This window comes from Neodiprion lecontei, chromosome 1 (genome assembly GCF_021901455.1).
Source record: "Neodiprion lecontei isolate iyNeoLeco1 chromosome 1, iyNeoLeco1.1, whole genome shotgun sequence".
In the NCBI taxonomy this organism is placed as follows: Eukaryota; Metazoa; Arthropoda; class Insecta; order Hymenoptera; family Diprionidae; genus Neodiprion; species Neodiprion lecontei.
This window is the reverse complement of record NC_060260.1, coordinates 14,199,782-14,225,661: the sequence shown is the minus strand read 5'-3', so window position 1 is coordinate 14,225,661 and position 25,880 is coordinate 14,199,782. Positions and strand designations below refer to the sequence as shown.

The 25,880-nt window shown below is 39.3% G+C and overlaps 1 protein-coding gene across 3 annotated transcripts in view; it reads left to right on the top strand.

The window, feature by feature from the left end:
* Window positions 1–25,880, top strand: part of LOC124294004 (protein Star-like) — a 113,137-nt gene that overhangs the window by 55,657 nt on the left and 31,600 nt on the right. For 2 of the 3 annotated variants that reach the window (XR_006903887.1, XM_046737336.1), the window contains one exon: window positions 5,883–6,047. Coding sequence is in view for 2 of the 3 variants with exons in the window: in XM_046737336.1 (XP_046593292.1) it covers window positions 5,883–6,047 (165 nt within the window). In the remaining variant the exon portion in view is untranslated. Of the gene's footprint in view, window positions 1–5,882; window positions 6,048–7,435; window positions 8,988–25,880 lie in introns of those variants that run through there. The other variant, XM_046737341.1, reaches the window with a different exon arrangement.

The window sequence follows — 25,880 nt, the reverse complement described above, 5'->3', positions numbered from 1 at the left end:
TAAACACACAACCGAAATTTTCAACGGAGATTGATTTTTGAACTTGTAGATCCTCCAGCGTGCAAACGGAAAGAGAACGAAATCAGCAAGTAGTAAGACGCATAGACTATGAGACAACGGGTTAAATAGATACGAAAATATCATAAGAAGATGAGGTCAAGAGCAAGTACAGTCGATAATTAGAAGTTATGGTTGATGTATCACAGGCGTGTAAATAGCGCTGAGATGTTCGATATCTTGTCTTAGATGGACAGCATTGGGATGTACAACTATCTTGCACATTTCTAACAACAACCTGTTGTAATAAATTGTTGTTGTTTCAAAGAATTTTCAAATGTATGCGTTGTAATATTCAAGTTTTATTGAAGTAAATATGGATACCAATTTTCGTAGAGATGGCGGGTATTGTGATGATTTTCTAACGCCGTTTTGAATTCGTCGCTTCGAATTTCGAATTTTCATGGTCAGATCCATGATCAGTGACCTCGAAAATATCTTCCACCGACTTTCGGTAAAAATCGATGGATTTTTCGTTATTGACGTCGGCTATGCTGAATCTGCCATTTTGAACTTTCAAATTTGGACTTCAGATTTGGAAAAAGCACCATCAGAAACATCTAGAAATTAAGTTTCCCTACAATCTGTACATTATGCCCTATTATGCAATATAGGGCCTAAAAAAAAAGCACCGTCAGAAACATCTAGAAATCAAGTTTCCCTACAATCTGTACATTAGGCCCTATTATGCAATATATTAGAAATTGTAAAAAATAGCATTTCAGGGGGATAGTTCACCTCCTTGAAATTAATTTCAGCCGATATGAAAAAATATGCATCTGTTTGATATAAACGTTTGGCTCAAATGAATCGGTTAAAGGACCAAACTGAGTCTGCGGGAAGAAAAGATATATTGTAAAGAGAATTATAATAACTGAAGTAAGATAAGAAAATTGATGCAAATTGGAAGAGTAGGCGTGGTGTTATAACGTAGCGTGAGTAGTTCTGTATTGGAAGAATCTGAAAAGTAAAGAAACAGTATTAGTTCGTTGTTGATTGAGGAGCTAGTCCAGAAATGTAGGCACAAGTTGGTTAATTTTCAAAGGTGAGTAGACAATATCCAGACTTTAAGGAAATAGTACACATAATGCGTTTCATGATTGTAAACGAACGAGTTGTCTAGAGAATATAGCGCGAACTAGGCGCTGCGGACAAGATTGCACGAACTAGGTGCAATCAAGTACAGTGCATGAATTAAATGCTCTCAAGAAGGTTGCACGAACTAGGTGCCTGAACAAACAACGCACGAACTCGGTGCGGTAAAGTAAAGGAGGGTACTCATTGTCAACCTGTGATTTAACTAAGATATGCGGTCTTGCGAAACTCAAAGCTGATGTCAACTCGGCGGTAGTCAAACTAGCAGTAAGCGTCGCTCCGCGGTGGCGCTTTTATAAGAAGTGGTTGGTCGTATCATCGAGCGTCCAGCCGTCCTTCGGTGGCGTCACAATTCTGGGAATAGCGACTTGACAGATTTCACGGGTCAACACAAAATTTTACCTAGACTTCAAAGTATTAAATTTCGATTCTTTAGTTCGTAATTAGACGTAAAAAAAATATATCGCATGAAAAAGTTTGCTTTTGTATTTAGGAGACCCATTGAACGATATTTTTCAAAATCTGTGGTTTTAATTATCAATTAAAGATGCAACCATTTGAATAAACATTTTTATTATTTTTATTAAGTTTTACTATCAAAATAAGTTACAAAAAAGTAGAAAATAATTCAAAAGTGCACGCTTTTACTTTTTCTTTTATGTTCGTGAGTAATTTCTCTTGATAAACCCCAAATATAGTCTCCCATCATGTTTTCATTGTATTGGCCTCGATAACGTTGTTCGAAGCTGAAAATGTCCTGATGAAAACGTTCTCCTTGCTCTTCTGAATACGCTCCCATGTTGTTTTTAAATTTATCTAAATGAGCATGCAGCATATGTACTTTTAATGACATCCTGCAACCCATGGCCTTAAAATTTTTTAGCATATCCTCAAGTAGCTTTTTGTAGTTTTGAGCTTTGTTATTTCCCAAAAATCTAGAAACGACTACTTTGAAACTGTTCCAGCTCGCTTTTTGAGTATGATTCAGCAACGTTGGAAATTTTTCATCGGCGAAAATCTGTCTGATTTGCGGACCAACAGAAACCCCAGCTTCAACCTTCGCTTCTGATAACTTCGGAAAAAATTTTCTCAAATATTCAAAAGCTTCCGACGTTTGATCCAGCTTTTTCACAAATTGTTTCATCAACCCCAACTTAATGTGCAAAGGCGGCATTAACACTTTTTCCGCTTCAACAATCGACTCAAATTTTACATTTTGTTTTCCAACACAAAATTCTGTGTGAATAAGCATTCTTACTATTACTATTACAAAAGCAAACTTCATACCAGAAAAAGTTATTTTCTTTTTGCTTTTGTTCATAATTAACCAAAAAATCATAAAATAAACTTTAGGACGAAGAACAACATTTTTTTGTAGAGCCGTGTTATCTGCTCCCTTGCCGAATTATAATCTTAGGTTATCATTCACTCATTGAAGGCGGAAGCGAATTCGACAGCGTAAATCCACACATACAGAAATTTATTAGTTCAATCATAATAGAAGGAAACATACAACTGTAAGGTTACTAAACAGCATCTTTTATTTTAGCATACTTAACATTTCTACCAAGTTTCATCAAAATCAGAAGCGGACACTTCGCGGATGTTTCTTGTCAGTTGTTGTAGCTTGACTGTCTTTGCTACTAAAGAAAATTTCAGTTTATCTCTGAAATAAAGCTTGGAGAGTCAGTACAAGATGTTTCGGAGAACATTACAAGCTAGAACGTGCCGCTTGTCTTTTTATGTGTGAACCCTGAGATTAGAAAAGGTACTTTTGGTCTTGAAGTATTGTCCTGCACCATCCGTGGAATAAAAATATTTTTGTTACCTGGAAATGGGCTCACAGATAATTTATTATTATCTTGTGATATTCGAAAATAGCCCTGTGTCATTAACTAGGTTTTGAGATGCCACTACGAGACTTTACTGACTTTACTTTACTGTGAATAAAACATATGACCGTTCTGATAACAGCGTGTAATATTATTCGAGATGAGAAATTATGAGGATTGTATTGTCGAAGCTCCTTCGTTGCGAAGTTGCCTCGTAGTTTTGTATATATATTTTTTTGGGATATGAGGGATGAAGGGTAAGAATTTTTTTGAATTAAAAATAATAAAAACGTCCCGCATATGAGCCATCGGATTTTCTATGTTTATTGGCTCTTGTGGGAAAAGCCTTGCGGCATAAAAACCCACGACGATTTGACAATTGTGTATTTGCATATGTAAGAATGTATAGAGCTCGCTAGCTCGTGCCACTGCGATCTCGCGCGTTTTACGTGTGTTGCTCGTATTAAATTTCGTTTGAATTGGGTATTATTTTCGATTGAATGTTTGTAATGCCCTTTACCGAGGGATCGTCAGCTGTAGCTGTCCTTCTTGGTAAAGGGCGTATCGTCAAGGGTCAGAGATTCTAGAACCTTACGGCCGCTCACCTCGGCCATTGACCATCGAATGCGTATGGTTTTACTCAGCAGAGCCGTATGTGAAGGGATCCAGGGCCCTTTCGGCTGAGCACCACCGACGATCGTCGTTCGATGGACGACCGTGATAAACTAATTCAAAATGCACATTGCGCGCTCGGCTCCTTGTCCAGACGAGATTTGGCATCCCCCGCTGACGCAAGTTGAGCGAGCGCGGTTAGCTAGGAGATCACAATGGCCCGAACACATATTATTCTCAGTCACTGAACAAGGATGTTTCAGGAAGCTTACCAGCGTGCGCGCATTGATTGAGGGCCGCGCCGCTTCTACTCCGTCGGAGCATCTGATTCCTGGTCGGTCAATTGTTCGAACTCTAATGAATTTTCCTCTCTGAAAATGGGCGACCCTTTAAGAAAAAAGCTCACCTCTCTTTTGAAATTATACAAAAAAGTATCGAACTTTGAAGCAAAATGAAGTTAATTTTTAGTTTCCAAATGTAGACGTCAAAAAACCTTTTTCTGTCCAAATAGTTATGATGTACTAAAAATTGGAGAAGAACCCTATCGAAAACATTTCAGGTGAAATTTTGTATTTTGCATCAGGAAAAAAGTTACGAGCGTTTGAGAATAAGGCATAGCCACAAAAGTCCATAAATTGTATTCCCTCTACCTCAGTCAATATTTGATGAAATCAATTAATTTTTAGTGTGTGAACTACTATCCAATAGGATTACAATAAGCCCACTTGTCAGCGCTATCGGATAACTTTGTTTTTTGGGGCTGGTACACTCGAGAAATTCAGCCCCATAATGGTGGAATATTTATACTGATTAAGTTTTGAAAGCGTTTTTATTTCACCTTAAAAATGTTAGGGTATGCTCTGGCATGCTTTCATTTTCGCACGGAAAAATTGAAACAATTTAGTTATTCATAAAAAAAATTCACACAAGTCTTAGATCTCGTAAGTATTTGAACCAATTCAGTTATGATTCCATTTCCATCCAATTCAGAAAACTTCAGACTATACTTTTAAACTGTTCTATTTTTTGGAAAAAGAAAAAAACATCTCATTTTGGACTTTCACTTTGAAATCTAAAAAAGAGGATTTGAGGTATTTGAGTATTCACGAACTTGTACGAGTGCTCGCGAATCTCAGTTCTGACCACCGACTTAGAAAATGGACTGCAAGAGCAGGCCAAAAATAATGTCTATCGAGTAGAAAGAGACAAGTAGCAGAACGCGTCTGTTCGTGTCCTTGTTTGAGCTATGTCCATGAGATATTTGATCAATAGCTGTCTTAGAAAGAGACAGCGATTGGCACTAACGATGCTCTATCCTGCTCGCACAACGGCGGCCATATTCTGTGCATTGCTTAGATAAGGAACACGACGCACATTCCCTGTCGATGGTTCTGACTACCATGCGAGTAGTAAAAACACATGTGTGATTGTACTTCAACTGTCGTTATTAAAATGCAAAAAAGACCCTTAAAATCCCTAATAAGAAATATTAAGACAAATAGGGATCAAACAGAGATGGAAGGATCTACCTTAAGAGAGATTTCAGATTTGTAAAGATTAAACTTTTTTACACGAAAAACACATTAGGATACATTTTTACGACGCAGGAAGTGCTAATAATTTTAAGCAAACGCTTAATTCTAAAAGGTGGTGTCCATTACCTACGTGAGATTTTTTTATTTTTATTTTGGACCAACCCCACTTCTCTCTTGGCGAATTTTGGTATGATGTGACGGGACGTTCCCTCCCCCTTACATGAGATTAATACTGTTATTTTTAAATAATTAAATTTATTTGATATGCTCATGTTCTTTGCTTCATACCACTATATACCTAATATTTAATATCTTCTGTGTCTGGGATTGATTTTGTAATACAAAATGTTATCTGTTATTATAGTGTATATTTTCTGAATTAAAATGTTGACGTGAGATTTTCATACCCCCCGCCTCTTCCTTTAAATGAGATTTGGTGAGATTTTTCTGGACCCTTCCCCCCTACTTTGAGCTCATATAATTAATGGATGCCTCTAAAAAATGTGATCAACGGGTTCGTTATACGCAGTGCAGATTGAACATCTACGAATAAAAAGATTTCCATACCTGAGCATACACTATATCATATCAAAATCTTAGCGAATCGAAATTCTTACCCTAAAATCTGCAAAGGTTCCAAAATGTTCGTAGATCGGTACATGTATTTTCCTGTTAAAATACGATCCTAATGATAGGACGTTTCTACATTCGTCGGCCAACTAACTGATCCATTCATAACCTTCATATTTAGGTGGGAGCTATTTCAACTACGACGTGGTTGGAGTCAAATATGAACTGGAGAGGAGTTCTGGTTCTGACGGATCCGCGGAGCTTCTTCGAGGCACACAGAAGCACTAGAAATACGAAGACAAGAGTTCTACATGCTTGTCTCAGCACAGATAAGGATACCAAAGAGGTGAGACCGTACTGTAAGTACGCCATCTTTCTTGCTGGTACGTGGAATTTGAGTCATGCCATCCATTTCGTCTTCTATAGCACTGGGTAGATTGAATCAGTGATTTTAAATTCATCGCCCAGTTTTCTACTTTGTTTTTATATTTCTTAGATGTATCAAATTATCCCTGCGATGCGGCTTTACATTAATTTAGAATTCCTTACTAAATCTGTTCGACTCGCGTTATTTAAGGGCAGGGGATACTGACATTTGAGAGTACAATTTCCAAAAAAATCGAGCTTTGGTTTTTCACAGAAAAGTTATCTTTGAACCCTTATCTATATGTACACAAAGCGTTAACCCAAAAAAAAATTATTACTCTCTGTATACTCAATAAAGCGTATATTCTTGCAGCAGGACATATAAAAAACGTACTTTGACTGAGGGCGTATAAAATAGGAAAAAACAACCATCACATAGGACATGAACACAAGCTATGAAATTAAGGTTCCATAGGTACCTATAGCGACTGCGCTACCGGGTTACTCAAAAACGCTCAGAGCGAGCAGTGTGCTGAAGCACGTCGAAACGTTCGACCGTCCTTTTCTCGGAAATAGTCGAGCGTTTACGTATAAGTTAAAATACTTGTTTACTTATTTTTATAGCTCTTTTATAATGCAAAGTCTCCTGTAAATCGAAGGAGTGATGCACCTTTTCGAGTTCCCCTCTGTAGCAGTAACAAATTTTTTAACGCATATTTTTTGAATGATGGTGTGAAATGGTGATTATCTTGTTTAAGAATACTACAAAATTCCATCATTGAGAATGAAATCGACGTGTGCCTTCACAAGCAAATTTGTGCAGTTTGGAACAAAATATATACAATTATTTGACGTTGGTGACAGCTAAAAGGAAGAAGTAAGGCCTGGCAGTAGCATGCGAGAGATGCTCGGAGGATCCTGATCGAAAAACAGGCAGCAGTAGCAGAGCCACGAGCAGGGCCTAGTGGTTGCCTTGCCTTGCCTTGCCTAATCACGCTTAAAATGCACCTGTCGAGCACTTGTTGTAGCAGGTGATTTTATGTTGATTACTTCTTCGTGTTTTCAAAGTATAATGAAAACCGTGAAGTGTATCAATTGTAAAAAGTAAAAGGCGTTCGTGCAAGTGCGTAATGGAACTTATTACTAAATTGCAGTGATTGTGGATTTGTGCTTGTTGAATCTTATTCAAGTCCACGAGTCAAAAATAATAAAAGTTCAAGCTCACCTTCTGCTGTGATCCAAGATATAGGTGAGGAAATCAGTTTGGTTGGATCGGGATACGGAGCTCTGGAAATGTTGTGCATCGCCGCAGATATCTCCGTTATGATCGCCTGAACCTACTAATAATATCTGTAATTTCTGTCACAGGAAGCTCATAAGCTTGAGGCACAAGACTTAGGCGAGGCGAGAGAAAATATCGCTCTACACATATCGCAATACATCAAGAGCTACAAGATCAGCCCGTGACAGACATCAGCGTCGTCTTTGATGGTACATGCCAGAGCGAGGTCACCCGTCTATGTACGAAATTGGAATCGCGTTGGACGTCGTAACAGGACTTGTACTTCGTTTTGAAATTCTATCGAAGTATTGCTAAATGTGTATGACGGCTTGTATCGAGTTTGGCGAAGATTCACCTCGTTATGCTCTCTGGCTAGAGAGACATAAATCTAGCAAAGAGTGCAACAAGAACTTCACTGGTGCATGAGGCCTCATGAGGTGATGGCTGCGGAAAAAGTTTGGTCGAGACCCATTGACAAAAATTAAATGAGATTTATAATGTACTAGGTGCTGCACACACGCTAAAGCGCGCGTCTGACAGTCTATCGGTGCTGCAGCACTCACGTTCATTCTATCACACAACTTGTGAGCTTCCTTCAACTTTTTATGATATGATGATAAACTCTCATTATTATTTTCAATTTTGGGTTATACAGATGGATAAGCATAACACCGTGCCAACTGTCAAACTGACACCACATGCAGTAAGGCACGACGACGATGACTAAATACCGCTATATTCCTTGAAAGCATAATGGCGTGCCCGCTGTCAAACTTACATACGACACACCGACCAATCAGACGAGATTCGATCGTCACATCATATTTTTAAGAGAGGACTGGCACTTGTGTTGTATGTAACGTAAATGCATGAGGCAAGAAGCGGGCGAGCTTGTTAAAAGAAGCAGAATTGTTTTGATCGCAGACTTGGGCACTAGTGTAGTACCGCTACTATTCAGACATTACGTGACTGTATTCTTTACTTGTATAAGCATTATATTTTATAAGCAAGTCCGATGGAGATGCGAGAACTAGGTTACGCTTAAGCGTAAAGGAGATGGGACCTTATGAAGACACTCCATTTGAAAAGGAAAAATGCATCAATCATGTCGCTAAGAGGCTGGAAACTGCACTTCCTAAGCTGTTTCAAGAAAAGAAAGGTGGCAAGGGTACTGGAGCACTGACTGTGACGAAGATCAACACATTGAAAAATTATTACCAAACAGGAATTGTGAACCACTTGGATGATATCGAGGAAATGAAAAGAGCTATTTTGTGACACTTTATCATGCCTTACCAACGAATTAAAAGCCTCAACATATACAATGCCCAACTAGTACAAATTGTTGGTTTTTTACATGAGATCGACGGCTAAACACGAAGTACCAGGAAGCCACAAGAATATGAAATTGATTAACTTCAAATAACTTACAATTTACACACAGTCTATATTTTGAGATGGAAAATACATATGTGAAATCTCATTTGGAAACATCAATGGCCCATCAATAAAAATATTCCTGAACTTTATTTTATCCAATTATTACATTCTAAGAGGAAGTTGAGAGTTGATTCCGATTTGCTGCGTGATTTAGTTCTTCCTTGACTTTATAAGATTATTTGAAAATTAAAAATTATGCGAAATCAATATTAAAAATCTTTTATAAACTATGAATAGTAGAGTGAAAATTTTAATTTATTTATAAATATATCCACACATGAGCCGTCATTAGGTTTAAAATTCATTCATTCATTCCAGGTGTATATTGTTTAAAACAGTGTATATGGTTAAAACTGGTGGATATTATTGAGATTATAAATAATTGTCAATAACCGTTTTTCGTCAAGGCACTATATTTTTTTATAGCACTTTTATTATTTCTTCGTTCTATATCATCTCTTTTTAAATTTGGACTTAGCTTTTGGAGAATTTAATTTTTAATTTGAAAGGTATGTCCTCGTAGTTTAGATTTACTTTATTATTTTTAATTGGTCGATTTTGGATCGATTACGATTTCTTTTCAGAGAGCAACACCTCCACACCTCCTTCCTCCTGGAGAGACGTAGACCAAGCCACCTAATTTTCTCCTTAAATTTGCGGCCAGGTGCCCCACTCCCTGGGTCTAACCCAATCCGATCGTGCCGTGTACAATGAGCGGTTATATTTGAATCATTACAACTTACGTATTTCGATGTATATGAATCTCGGAAATCTGCTGATCAGCTACTCAGGTTTTCTCGTTCAGCTCCCCAATTCCTATGAGTTTATTAGATTTGAGTTATGCCAACTATCACTATGCATGATTGAAATAATTATTCCGATGAAGAATTGGTTGGGGAAGGTCACGGAAGAAATCAATGCCTGATTAACATTTGATCACGGCGACGTTTCAGCATCGACCTAGCTAGCCGTCTTTAGGCTCTTTTTTAGAAATACTTTAAAAAAAAGTTTGATGTTTACCCACTTGGGTTGGAGGTTGTAACTGCTGTTGAACAGCGCGTTGATATAGAGGTTAGAGTTCGTCTGCTATTGCACATAAAGTGACTATTTGATAGTAACTACATCGACCCAGTCTAGGCGAGTTTACGTAATTTTACATTTTTGCAGGAGTTTAAGAGTCACGATATAACATAAACAGCACACGTACGGCCGTCTTTTCCAGAATACCTGGACAATAATTGAACACTTCATAACCTTTTAACTATTTCAGCATCATCATTAACAAGATTAGGAAAACTGGAGATAAGCTTTCGAGAGTGAAAAACAGGAAGGTATTCCTCCTTAAATGCAAACAGAAATGTATTATTCCTTCGATTCTGAACGTTAAATTTAATTACTTTCCTCATTTAATCAAAGAAAAGCCGTTTGAGAATTCAGTAGGTCAATTGCAGCGAACTGTTGTTAACCTAGAAATAGCACATACATATCGGCAAGTGGTTTCTCTTACACGACAATTAGATCAACAAATCGTTCAATTTCATGAATTAAACCATAAATCTCATAATCTGCTCAGGTTCAATTTGGACATTAACAGTTCTGAGAACAAGTTCCAATTCATAACACAAAAAAACATCAAAAAATTGCGGTGCTTAGAACATAACCACCAAAAGAGTTTCGACACTCCGAAGGAATGATGTGTCAATTTAACTAACCAGGTCATACCTACTGAAATCCGGAACTATCTATCTCTGGGTTCAAAATACATTAACTTACATAAATTGACATTCCCAAGCACTTGAGATGTTCGGTTCTCGGCGTTTGACGGAAAACATAATGCACACCATTGTTGAGCGCAACAGAAATTTTCCTATCTAGGCCTTCAGAAAGGTTAGTGAACACTCCTGCACAGTAGTCACTTATCGGTAGGACAAGAGACGTGACCAGGCGCCTCTTAAGCGCATCAACCACGTCATAGGTTGTCATCCTCAACCGATATAGAGTAAACGCGCTACGTTTACACACTTCAGTAATGTGTTCCGTCCATGACAGTGTTCTATCTATTATAACCCCAAGATACTTAAAACTGGTTACAAAATCAATAGGATGACCCCCCAGACTGAGAGGAGGGAGCTGCGTTGCACAGACCACGTTTACATATTTAGAGCTGCCAATAACCATGGCTTTAGTTTTATCTACATTCGGTCTAAGACGGTTCTCTACACTCCATAACCAGATACTCCCAATATCAGCATTAACTAAGGCTAATATTTCGTTCAATTGAGACGGCAAGCAACTGAGATATATCACAAGATCATCTGCGTAAAGTAGATGGTGACATCGCGAGAGGCAATGGGGGAGATCATTTATGAAAAGTGAAAATAGTAACGGTCCGAGAACACTGCCTTGCGGTACACCTGTCAGGAGAGGACGTACCCGCGAGGTCGTACCATTAGAATCACGAACCACTTGCATACGGTCAGATAGGTATGAGTTGAACCACTCAAGTACATTGTCAGATAGTCCGAAAGTTTGCAGCTTCGACAGAAGCAGCGCATGGTTTACCATGTCAAACGCTTTAGAGAAGTTCAAAAACACCACCAAAGTAACCATGCGATCATCAATCGCAATCCTACAGTCATCCACCAAACGCAAGACGGCTGATTGCGTTCCCATACCCCCACGAAATCCAGTCTGACGTGGATCGAGATAATTACCGCGCGCAAGATGCACCGCGAGTTGATCATATACTATCCTTTCAAGCACTTTAGAGAGCGAGCAGAGAAGCGATATTGGCCTAAAATCTGACGGGCCAGTGGGATCGCGAACCTTCGCTATAGGCATGACAATTGAGGATTTCCACAACAAAGGAACCGATGCCGTTGTTAATAGAGAGTTCAAAAAATATACAATCAGCGGCATCAGTAGATCTTTTAATGTCTTAAACGCCTATATCGGAAGGTTATCAGGGTCACATGCACGGGTTGTAATACGTGACAGCGCACTGTTGACACATCTGTTCGTGATCGGTGAGAAGATGAAGGATTCTATCTGCCTCTCGGCAAGGTTCTGTACCACTGGGCAATCATACCGCACAGTCACAGTACTAGACAGAAAGTGTTCATTAAGATCATCGACAGTAATCCCACTAGGTAAAGCAGCCGGTGGTTTTTTACACTTGGCAAGACCAAGGTTCTCCATCTCACGCCAAAACGATCGCGCACCACCACAAGTGTTGAACCGCTCTTATATGTAAGTAGTCTTGGCGGCTGCTAAAGCACGCTTCACATCTCTACGGTACGCGACATATTCGGCGAAAATTTCCACACTGCGAGATCTCTTAAAGGACCGTTAAAAGGCATTGCGCTTTTTCATCAGACTTCTGATATCTAGCGATATCCAAGGCGCGGGTGATCGCCGCAAAGTAAATTCCCTGACAGGAACAGCACAATCCAGTACCTTATTTGTAAGGTTATTGAATATTGACAACCGTTCATCCATTGAGGGCAGCAACGCAAACTGTGAGAAGTCCAACGCAGATAGGGCAGTAGAAGCAGCATCAAAATCGACACGATCCCACGGCCGCTATCGAATAACACGTGCCTCTTGCTTGGGCACACCATACCTGACAGCAGCATATATAAGATCATGCCCTGTATCCCCTGTAGAGAGAGAAAAGAAAATATAACAACAAAAAAAAATGTGAAATAAAATAAAAAAAAACATATAATAATATATGAAATATTTAAATTAAATCTATACTTATTAAATAACACACGCTGATCAGGATGATATTACTAAAACTAGTCGGCTTAAAACTAATTACACGACCGCGCAGGGCCTTTTATCTATCTCTGACGACACGTGATTTAGTTTTCCGGAAAGCTTTGTAGACAGCATTCCACTCTCTCATGAGCGTCTTAATATTGTCATTCAGTTACGGAACTGGAGTCTTAGCTGGGCTCTGCGAATAGGAGCATGTTTATTTATCGTCTCTAGTACAAAAGTGTTGAGTAAATCAACCTTGGAATCCATCGAGGTAGCAGTAAATACCTGCAACCAGTCGCAGGCTTCAATATCAAGTTTAAAAGCTTGGGAGTTAAAGAGCTTGAAGTTTCTATATGTGATTTCACGTGGTTCAATTCTATGAGAAATAAACAGAAAACTGATACTAATCAGGTCATGACTTGATACAAAGGCGACAGGTGATTGTGGAGAACCCGAGACTTTGGAGAGGTCATTAACCGCGAAGACGTCAAGCCATGTACTCATTGTAGCAGTGTGATGCGTCGGGCGGTCAGGAACAATATTCATACTCACACTAGAAAGGAATGACTTCAGATTATTAGCATCAAAGCTATTCGAACACAAGTCTGCATTGAAGTCACCCATGACAATATTACTTTTATAGGCTTGACTGTACTGCAAGAAAGCTTCCTCAAAATCTGACATGTAGCCAATTTTAGACGGACAATATACTACGGAGAAGGCCATCTCAGATCTACCAGCGCCGGAAATTTCAGCAATTAAAAACTCAGGCCTCGCCGATTAGGCAGAAGTGGAGGTTACAAGAACTTTCGTCTTCAATGATCTATGGACTGTGACGTGGATTTTTCCCGCTCCTCGATCACTCGGAGAAAATGACCGAGAACTTACCGCGTGCACAATAATTTGGCGTCCACGCTGTACCCTGGACCTAAAAACAATCTCGCGAAGTATGGTTGGGCGCCTGGCGTGATTAACACGTCTCGAAATCGTTAATGCGCTATGCAGCGACGATAAGCTCGGTAGCTCATTACCGCGGAGAAGGGAGGGGTAATTTTTAGGTAACGGGAGAGAGCGAGATACGCAACACCAACACGTTATTTTACAGAGCAATGATAGAATCCACTGATACATTCTCGGCCAACGATGATACAAAAAAAAATATACAAAAAGAAAAATAATTATTTAAACATCGCTCATTGCGACTCAAAATTCACAAAACAAAAAAAAATAATAATTGAAAACGCGCTATTCGCAAGTCGTACTCAATACTTAGTTTAACTAACAAAAAAAAAATAATATAACAGAAAAGAAGAAAGAAAATTAAATGGCTAAATCTGGATAACCTCTTATTCCTTCTTGCGCTAGTCGCTGCCTCAATAATAAACAATGTCTCCAAAACAAGAAAAAAAAAAATTTTATTCGACGCGTTTACCGCGTTCGTCCTCTACTAGCTCCAGCGCTAATCGCCAACTTAACAATAAACCGCTAGACAAAAACTAAACCGAAAGCATAATCGACGCGCTAACCGCGATCGTGGATAAACCCAAAAAATTCCTTGTGCTACAGGCGCTAGCCGCCACCTTACTAATTAACAATAATTCTACGTGCGCTAATCGCCACTTTATCAATAAACAATAATTCATAAACTAAAACCAGAATTTGCCTCGACGCGCTAACCGCGACCAATTAATGAATTTCGGAAGCTTCTTATTCGTGCCCAATTATAACGTATTATTCCGCATCCGAGCTCCAGTTGCAGTCGTCATTCCCGAAAAGTTCGCAAACCGCCCCGCTATTCCGAGCGTCTACGCACGATAATACGCGACCTACGCGAAAGGTGACACTTTTTTTTATACGCAGACTCGACGAGACCCTATGTAGCGGAATTCGGCCACACTCAATTCAAAACCGAAATCGACTCAGCTCAAAACCGTGACTCTACGCGAGACTTTACTGGAACAAAATTGACTCTACGCATTATCGCGAAACTCAGGCTACGGCCATCAACAAGGAGATCAGCAAACAAATTTCGAGTGCTACTCTAACTCAATGAGGAACTGGCCAATCGTTGCCCAGTGCACCGATTTAAATTGCACTCGAAATGCGTCCGCAAGGAATTAAAAACGCTTACCACTTCGTAGCCACACCAAGAACTTGCCTACACCAGTCTCAGCCATTACGCACTCAACTTAATTAATTTTTCTAGATCTCGAACGTGACTTTCGCGAAATGTCGCCAGGACTCAAGTGTCGAGCTCCGCAAGTCGGAGCCGCAATACGAACATGCCTCGAACATAGGCGCTATCCGTTGTCCAAAATTCTCCCGCTCTAATTGGCGTTTTCGTTACGACATTCTTATACGCTAACTTATCCCTATCGTTGACTCCCGCTGTCGCGGGGTGTTGATTGGTTGTTCAATCTCCGGTATCCCGTAGTTCGACAGTGGCGTGGTGACGACTTCGCGAGGTTGCCTAACGTTAGTGTGGTGAGGGGGAGGCTACGGCTCGCCGGGCACCAACGGGAATCTCGTCCGCCTTGGGTTCCCTCGCGGCAGAGTTCTACGTTGTCGCTCTCTCCGTAGCCTCGCGCGAGGCCCTCCTGTCGTCGCGATCCGTCGCGACTGCAATTCTGTAACGTCGTTCGAATTTGCCGGCGATCCCGTGTATGATGCCGCATGTACTCGAAACCAAAAAAAAAAACAAAAATCCTGAAAAATCGTCTTTGCCAAACCGAAAATTGTCCCCCCTCGGAGTATCGGATGCGTGACTTTTGTCCTGGCGCTCTTTTTCGAAATGATTCGTGGTCTGATCCGCGGGATCCCGAATTTCGAGCTCCATCTAGGGTTCGGGGAGCCGTTTGGGACGCGCATCGAAAATGCCACGTTTTAGTACATACGACGCTACACCTCCTCCACCAATATCAGTGCGATCGCAGCGAAGAATATTGTAACCTGGCAAGTGAACAGCCTGATCAGCTATGTGAGATTTCAGCCAGGTTTCCAATACAGCAATGAAACGATAGTGTTTTGAAGAGAAATAGCTCCGAAACTCATCAATATGAAATACCAACGACTAGGCGTTCACGTGAAGGCATGAATAGACTTACACATAGCGATTGATAATATAACACATAGCAAGAAAATGAAAACAAATCGATGAGACATAGCTCACCCTAGCACAGCTAGATAGACTGGCATAGGTACACATAGTGATAATACATATACATAGATTAAAGACAGAAGTCAGAAAGCCTCAAAGTATTAGCGCGCAACGTAAGTCACGTAAGTACAAGGAGAAAAGCATAATTAATCGGTAAAGCAAATTTTCTAATACGAGCAGGTAAGCGAATAAGTTAGAAGAAACAGAAGTGAGCAAGACTAGTTGCTATGAAGATATAGTAGGGATATCTGCGATTTTCGAGATATGTATTAGTGGAGCCCTATCTCTTTCTGTCACCTAGACGTTGCCATTCTTTGTCCAGGTATACTTGACAACTTTCGCCCACTTGGCTGCCCTTGCCGCAGCGAAGAGTTTACGCGACAGAAGAGTTGGACTTTCGCTGACGTATATATCATGTACTTCGTTGTCTTTCCATAGCAGATCCCGCGTTGTCAGTTTACCCCTGTTATGAACTGGGTTGGCTGATGACCAAACCACTACACAAATATAACGCTTAGTTCAGACTAATTTGCCCGGATATGAATTATTGGAATTTTGATATAAAAATGATCACTTACCTTTTGTTGCTAACTGTTGATTCGAGCTCTGTGGGGCGGCTTTGCGTGCTCGGCGAGGACTGGATACGGTATTAATTGACTGATTGTTTAGCTTTTATGAGCTTGTAAGCTGTGTTACTTTACTTGTGGGGTTTCAAAAGAAAAGGTAAACAATTATACTAGATGGATTAATTGAATGAATGCGTTAAAGGTAATTGATTGGTTTACTCATGATATAAATTTTAAAACACAATTATTCGTTTATTTAATTTAGGTTCATGAAGATAGTTCAAATGGTTTTAGTTATAAATAATGGGAGAAAAAAAATTTTATATTTAAGTAACAGAACACGGAATTCACTTAGCGCTTGATGTATCGATTTCGTAAAAGACCTTTTGCGGATATTTAACAGACTCTTCGTCTTGATATGATTGGATTATTTAAAACTGAGAGAATGATTTCTTATTAAAGACTGAATGACTACTATGAATGACGACTATCTGACGACTGACTGACGACTCTATGATAACTCTCTAAAAGAAAGAAAAAGCAACGCTTTTTAAAGATTCGCGTGCTGTTGTCTAAACTACTTCCCGATTGGTTCCCAGTATCCTTAAGGGATGCTGGACCAATAAAGAGGTCCTGATAAAATTTTAAGTCTTTTCATTTGTCTAAACTACCCTCGCCCTTGGGGTACGGTGTAGCATGAGAATTTATTATGAACTATCCCGCCTTTTACACACGTGTGGGTAGGAATTTCCGTGCTTGGTTTTGTATATAATAAAGATATCCTTATTTTATGTTCGGGCCTATACTGCCCAAACAGACACTTGAGATAGACCCATACGGATCTAATCCGTTGTAGGTGTTAGGTCATTTGGTTCCTCTTAGGGAGTTTGTATATACGAGTCTGTTTGAGTAAGGATTGTTCCAAAGAATTATCTAAACAATGAGGTTATTGTTAGCTCAGGGTGTTCATTTCCCGAAGTAGTAAAAAGTAATAAAGAGACTCAAAAAAAAAAAAAAAATAGACAATATAAATGTATTCAATGATGAATTGAAAGGTAATCAAAAATAAAACTAATAGGTAGAGGCAGAGGGCGTCGAGGATGTGACACTAGACCTGTCCTTAAGAAGGGCAAAATCGAATTTTAATGGTCTTACTCCCCAAATTGGTTCGAAATAAATTTAAAAAAAATGTCCGAATTTTTAAAAAAATTTCCCTCCATATTTACCCACGCCTAGGAAGCCTTACTTTTTCCCTTAAGAAAAGCATTGGTTTTTCGGGATTTTTAATCGTTTTTTTACCGCTGTCGTAATGATCAGCTAAAAAATCGCCAATTCTCAGAAAATGTTGACAGTTATGTTACCTTTTTGTCCAATTTTTTGAAATTCGATACAAACATTTTTGGGCTAGATCAATCACATTTTTATTGTCTGTATGTTGCGAAAAACGCGGAAAAAAGCAAAAAAGTCCGAGCCCAAAAATGCTTGTATCGAATTCCAAAAAATTGGACAAAAAAGTAACATAACTGTCAACATTTTCTGAGAATTTGCGATTTTTTAGCTGATAATTACGGCAGCGGTAAAAAAAACGATTAAAAATGCCGAAAAACTAATGCTTTTCTTATGGGAAAAGTAAGGCTTCCTAGCCGTGGGTAAATATGGACGGAAAATGTTTTAAAAATTCTGAGATTCTTTTTGAATTATTTCGAACCAATTTGGGGGGTAAGACCATTAAAATTTGATTTTTCCCTTCTTAAGGACAGGTCTAATGTGACACCCCTTCGCTTTCGGATGGAGGTTACTAAATTTACAGCTGCACCGCGACGTGTGAGAACGACTGTGATGGGAGATTGGCTAACTGAATCACTGGATGGTTGCCGATATATTGACCTGACATCCACACCATCGAGAGTTGATCCGAGTGCTTTGCCGACTGAATAGAGGATGCTGTGCAGGTCCTCATTAGCCTTTACCGGAATCCCTCTAATTTCGACTGAGTTGATGATCAGTTTTTGTTGGAGCTTGTTGTTCTCAACCTCCAGCGCGTCCACCTGCGATTTGAGTTTTGCCAGACAACCCCGAGTGGATTCACCTTCCGCATCAAATTCCACCATCCTAGCTTCCAACCCAGCGATTTTGACAGAGTTAGCCTGTGCAGTTTCATGGCACGCCTCTAAAGATCTTATTATATCTGCCGTTTGCCGATTCTGACTCTCCTTTTATTCGTGTAGTGCCGCTGTGTTCGCTTGGATAACCTTCATAATGTCGACTAACGAAGGTTGCAGATTCGAGTTTGCCCCACTGGCAAATCCTCCACTGTTAGTGCCAGCCATTGTAGCTTTACGCACGGAGAATGCATTAGGCATTCGATGTCAATTACGGCAGAAGTGCAGGAGCCAGACGATGTGGTGAACTCTTTACAACTGGAGTACCGATTTTGACCCAAACTCAAAACGGCCCAGCGGGAATGAGTGATGTGAAGGTGTATTCTTCACCAGTACACAGAGAGATAGCTAATCCGTATTACTCTCAGAGAAAGAGAGAGAAGGTCAACACAACACAGCAGTCCAAACACAGTATGTTAGATGCCAATCATATTGACTCAGATGATAGCAAATCGGCTGTCACTGTGAAAAAAAGAGAAAGTTTTATTTGGTGGAGGTAGAAATGGGTGAAATGGAACGTTTCAATGTAACGGTTGGATGCTTTAAATAGATCGTAATATATTTTTCCATAGACCTGTGGATTAACGACTTCCTAAAAAAATTTTCTCACAAAATAGCAGATGACATTGTCAATAAATCAGACAGGGATAGGGGGTAGGTTCATCAAAATTTTTCCCACAAAATGCATGTCGAGACTTGTCTGGTGGAAAATTGTAGTGGAGATGGGTGGTACATGAAACGTGAGCTTATTCCGATAGTCCCTCTATCTTCATCGACTCTTCGATTCGTGATTTGTTCTTACTTGTGAAAGAAGAAACTCTCATGAAACACGATGAATCTGACAAAAGTGAACAATATCAGCCGCCTAGAGAACCTGCCGACCAAGAAGATGTCGGAACTCTAAATTAGGGAGGTGTATGACGTCGTCAAGACGATCGGGGGGAAAAACAGTGTTTTCCTAACAACGCGAATCGCGAGGGTTCTACAAGAATATTCTGATCAGCTGGCCGAAATGTGTAACATGGCCGAGGAAAATCGTCTGCAATTGAAATACCATGGCGGAGAATTCAATAAGTTTAAATTGTCCTGCAATTATGTATGACAATAGCAGTCTTGCTTATGCAACCTATCGGAGACAATAGATTGCGGAGTATATTATCTATTTGAAGACACGGGTTTCCCTGTGCTCCCTTCTGTCTGCGAACTCGGTGTAAACAGAGTCGCTTCTCTACTCTCAGTATTGGGTTGATGACCCTTATACAGCGGCTATCCTGCAGACCAGGGATGACCTTGGCTGCCTGTTTTTTGTATGCAATGTGTAATTCTGAATAAACAAACCGTGTAGGCCAGAGAAACAGACGCGTTGTATAAATTTAGCAAGTCAACCAAAATAAATTTTTAACCAAAGTAAATTGTACAAAACAACAAAAGAAATAATACAGTGTCGCAATCTGCGTTCGGACCAACTAAATTCTTAAAATTAAAAGTGAAAAATAACAGAATAAAATATCCTCCGAAAATTCATAGGTTCAGCTCCTGATCGTTTTGTATGGTTCAAATTTTATATTATGCTCTACGCTGAAATTCCTATCTCTCTAGACATTCTGTGCTTTCGTGGATTCTACTCTTTATAAAAAATTTCTAAGTCTGAAACTAAGTGAAACTAACACTTCGTACAAGATTTGGGTGAGTCAGTTCAGCGCTTTGCTGGACAACTGCTCTTTTACAAAGTTTTGTCCCTAATGAGTCAGTTCGGCGCTATGTCGGTCAACTACTGCCAAAGCTCTCCGCGCAACGCCTGATTTCGGCCCAGGCCTAGGGGCGCCAGAGAAGATGGGGCGCTGCATTATAATTTTTTTTTTCTTTTATGTCCAAGGAAAAAATAAAGAAACAAGAAACACCGAGAAAAAAGTTGTCAGTATACTTAATACTATATTTTTTGGTAAAATCTACAGCAATTGATAGTAAAATTCGCCACACCAAAAACTTGAAATGTAAAGTTTGACAAGTCAGTTGATAAGAGCAACCATAATTACTGTGGATTTCACTGAAGACCGTGCTGCTCCTATGATTACAAAGTACTTTGCAGAAATTTCTTTATGTGAAATATAGTAGAAAAGAAAAAAGCGCAAATATGACTCCAATTCGGCGAATATTGATTACTTTGTTGCAACGTTGCAACATAGTCTTCTACAACGAATTTCAACTCGAATGTGTTTTATTAGCTTGCTCAAGTTGAAACTTGTAGCTTACGCAAGCTTAAACCAGCTCGCAGAGCTTATCTTCAGCGTAAGCAGTGCGTTTAGTCTTTGGACGGCGCCAACGGCGTTCTTTTGTTAGTGCTAAAGAGTATCAGCAAATATACTGATTTTTCTTAAAATTATGAGTGATCGACAAAAATTAAGTGGGTATCAAAACAAAAAGAAAAAACTGCTCAAAGAAGAGAGAGAAAAGAATCTATTAAGTAAGATACCGAAGATTCAAGGATTCTTCAAAGATTCGCCAACTATATCTTCACGTTCTGATGAACCACAAGTGGTAAATAATATTCTTCACTACGTTTTTCCTTGATTTACTAATATTTCACTTCTTATTAATCTGGCGTTGGTCACCGAATACATATAGATTTTTAAAGAATTTTCTCATTATTTTGAAATTTCGGTTTTCGAAAATTTTTTAATTTTGAAAAATGACGGAAATTAATTTTGCGTGAAAAAAAAATTTAACGTTTTATATTACAATTGAGAAATTTCCGAGGCATTGAACGAATAATTTCGTAAATACAACCTTCACAAATTTTCGAAAACCGAAATTTCAAAATAATGAGAACATTATTTAAAAATTCATGTATAGTCAGAAAAATCAAAAAATTCATTTCACATGACAAAAAAAAATCCCTTACAAATTTGTTAAACAGCGTTTATTTTAAACAATCTATTGATAACTCTTGGGCATTATTATTATTCAAAATTAATTTTCATATCGCCTTTATTGTGGTTGAATTCTTTCCGATTTTTATCTAATCATAAAATATGCAATAATGTCCTCGAAAGTCACTTTTGATTGAGATAGTACCGCCTATACATCCTTGATTGCTTCAAAATAAAAACTGAAATTGGGGAATTGAATGGGGAAAGTCAAACTCGATTTTGGCTCAAAGTTTCAAAGAGTAAAGGGGCAGTATTTTGCACGTCATGCTATCTTTTTGGACGAGAAATGAATTGTTTTACTGAAGAAGGTTTTCGTGAATGGAAAAACGCTACAAGAATTGAGAGCCATGAAAATTGGTTATATCATAGAACGAACGTTAGCAGTCTGAAAGCAAGAGGCAATGTAGGAACCCGTCTGGAAAACACACTGATCCAACAAATGAATGAAGAGATATCATACTGGAGAAACGTTTTGAGAAGAGTGGTTGCAGTTGTAAAATCTCTAACTGGAAGAGGCTTGCCATTCCGAGGGGACATCGAACAAATCGGAAATCCGTATAATACGAATTTTTTAGCATCAATGGAGTTAATTGCTCAATTTGATCCATTTCTTGCCAAGCACCTGCAATTAAATGCTCACGTTGGTAGTGGACGCACATCCTATTTATCGAAAACAGTTGATGAAGAATTTATAATATTAATTCATGACAAATTGTTAATCAAAATCCTAACCGAAGCAGAACTTTCCAAATACTTTGGAATAAGCGTTGACTCGACGCCTGATATTGCACATGTTGATGCTTACCGTCATCTGCAACAAAAACTCAACTTTCTAGATCAGCTCTTGTCATGGGATTCGAATGAAATAGCAACTGATGCTAAAAGAACCTCGTGTTCAAATATCCTGAAGACTTGGAACAAAGTTTACGCAAGGAATGCATTCAACTCAGCAGCCACTTGAAGACCATACTTCGTGACGACAATCAAAACTCGATTACGGCACTGCAGATGTGTAAACTTTTACGAAAGAATGAGTTATGCGAGATGTATCCGAATATAGATATAGCATTTCGAATATTCCTCAGCATGCCTGCAACTAACTGTTCAGGCGCACGCTCATTTTCAACCTTGAAAAGAGTAAAAAGCTATCTACGAGCTAGTATGGGCCAAGAAAGATTAAATGCTGTCGCATTACTAACGATCAACGCCAAAAATTACAAAAAATGAACTGCGAAAAAATGATCAACCAATTTGCAGCAACGAAAGCAAGAAGACAGTGTCTTTTTTGATTAGAAAACTTACTCCTAAATATTTATTATATAGTATGCACATGATCATGATTTTATGTTGTTGATTTCTTGTAGTATATGTACCATGTACTGACGATGAAATAATGTTATGTAAGTGCCATAAAACCTATTTTTCTTTATATCTCTATTCATTTAACAGTCTTTCATGCTTTTAGAAAAAGCTGTGTTATTATTAGACGATATCTAAATTTGATTTAAATCATGAAAAAAAATCGATCGCGACTTATACTTTATGGAAAAAAAACTGCTTAAAAGGGGCGCCACGAAGTTACGGGCCTAGGGCAGAAAAATTTTGAAATCCGGCGTGTTCTCCGCGGCTCTCGTATTTACACTCGTCATGATCGCCCGTCACTCTACATTGTCGTGGCCTCTTCCTTATTCGTAGGCTTCGCTGGTGGATCGTTGAGTTAGTGTGCGTCAGCGAGCCGTCGGTCACCGTCGGTTATTGTTGTGATCTGACGTATGTTACGGCCATAGCTGTTGTCGGTAGTGACCGCGACCAGCTGTCCGTTACAGTATATATCTCTATATATTATAAAGATATCTCGCCACCGCTGCCGTGTCAGGAATTCAGGCATTTCTTTCACCACTCGCCCTTCCCCTCACTACCTCGCCCCCTCCCTTTTCCGACCCGGCCCTTTTCTCTGCCATCAGGCCCTCCACCAGAAAGGCCACTCTTCATTCCATCCTTCTATACCTTGACAAATTTAACCTTGAACCCACGTATATGCCCTCAGATCTTGACAGACTCAACCTCGAACCCACATATATGCCCTCATACCTTCAGTGATTTCCTTCACTCTCCCTCCCGCCCTTGCCCGTCCCAGCTATTCCATCCGCCACCCACCCGTCCCCTATTCAACCCTTCACCCTTTGATCTTCGAACTTCAACTTTCAACCTTCGATTTTCGATCTTCGATCTTCGATTTTCCATCTTTGACCTTCGACCTTCGATTTTCGATCTCCGACGTTCGATTTTCGGCTTTCGATCGACATTCAACATTTAATCGACCTTCGACTATCGACCATTGATCGACCTTCAACCTTTGCAACATTTATGCCCTTGTGGCTATGACGATTTAACCCTTTACCCTACGTATATATACCATTATACACGTAAAGATTCAACCCTTTACCTTACGTATTGTAACGTGGCGGTTCAGAGCCGCCCGTCACAAGAGCACAAAACTGAAGGAAATCTCCAGAAAACGCTTCCCTGGCGAGGTACTCCAACCGAACTCGATACAAAATAGGCTAGAACTACTAGTAACTAATTCTTTCTTTATAAATTCTGTATTTCGCGCTCTGGCGTAAGCTAACAAGGTACACAGATGATGACGATCCCGACCATCGAGGGATCTACAGCTACCGATAACTACCGTTTCCAGCTCTCGATGACTTTGTCTACCGACCGTCTGATAAGACTAGGTACACTGCCTATCTTGGTGTGCTTCTGAAACATCTGGGCTAGCATCCATGCGAACCTCTCGTATCACCTCGACTGCCGGCGTACAGGAATGTAAAGTCCTCCCGACAGCCGAGGGTTCAACTTCTCAAGGAGAAGCCAGCCACTCGCTTTCCCGGATGCCGTAACGATGGCATACGGGGCAGACTGCAGCCTGTCATCTTTGGACTTACCGGCCAGGTGCTGGACTGACCCTTAAAGTACTACGTCCAGTTTGATAAAGCCCTCGTTCTGAGTATCGACGCAGCCATCCTATCAGTAAGGACTATGATGATGTGAGTCATGGTCTACGACTTATAGTTGCAGTAAACCGCCGTGTGACTGCATGGTTTTCTTGATATATCGTGGGCAGCTGGCCATTGCCTATACTACAAAACTGGTGGAAGCAAACATTGAGTTACAGTAAGTCGTCGCCTTCCACTCGGTAACTTTGACCGGGAGGCATCCTACGTACATACATGCCTCTGTCAATGGAATCCCGGATGATAGGCAACCCAAACAGTAACTTGTAGCAGCTGAAAAATTGTACGTGTTGGTATCAACGATGAAATCAAGGGCAGCACATTACGCAAAATCTAACGGTAATCTTCGAAAATGTATGACCAATTCGTAAGCGATATTCGCCACAGGAGGATGACCCAATTATGGTGGGAGTCAAACAACCAATCTAAGGGAAGAAGGATCGCCTGACGATAGTGGTGAGATCGGCGAGCCAAACTCCGACCTCTGCCTATTCTACGCTCGATCCGCCAGGAGAGAGTTTCGATTATCATACTCTCGTTTTGATTTCCTCCAGTTACATTTCTTACTTCCTTTACCGCTATCATTATGATTAAATTTCCATTGGTATTAAGAGTCAATGATGACAAGATGCAATTCATGGAATGATGCTTTTATTAAGGGGGTATTCTAGTGTAGAGGCATGAATTTGAGATGTTTTTTGAAGTGCTATAAACAAAAAACAAAAAATATTTTTACCATCCATTTTTTTATCAGGCGTTTATTATTATTTCACGATTACAAAAAAAAAAAAAACAAGTCAAAAAATACAAAATTGAAAGTGCTATGAGTTGTTGAAGTGGGGGGTACAAAAAAAATGGCGCGCCAATGTTGTCACGATTGCAAGCATTTTCAAAATCAGAAAAAAAAAAAAAAAGATTATTAATCTACATAAATGCAGCTATCGTACTAACTAAAAAAAAGTCGACAAAAAATTTTTTTTTGCCAAATTACGGCTGTCCGAAAAAATAATACGTTTTTTTTTTGACTTTTTTGGACGTTTCTGAATTTTTTAAAAATAGTAAAAATTATTATTTCGTTATAATAATAGTTCGTGCGATAGAGACATGTATTGAGAAGATTCTCACCAAATTTCAAGTAAATCGGTTCAATAGAACTTGAGAAATCATGTCAACCGTTTTGAAAAATGTAGTTTTGAGAAAAACGCGTTTAAAGTTTCGAGTAAAATTCGTTCCAGCCGAGCCAGTATTGAAGACGTGTCACTAAAATAGCTATATCTCTGAAAATAATTGAAATTTTGACTTGTCCTTTGAAGGACACATTCTTGAAAGGTTAAGCTTTGAAAATATAAAAAAAAAAAAATCGATTTTTTCAAATTTCTACACTAGAATACCCCCTTAACGACGTTTCGGCAAGACCCCGCCTGCCATCATCAGGTTTCTTAAAAAAATATCATACAGAAAATTACAAAATTAGCTAACTGAAATTAAACACAT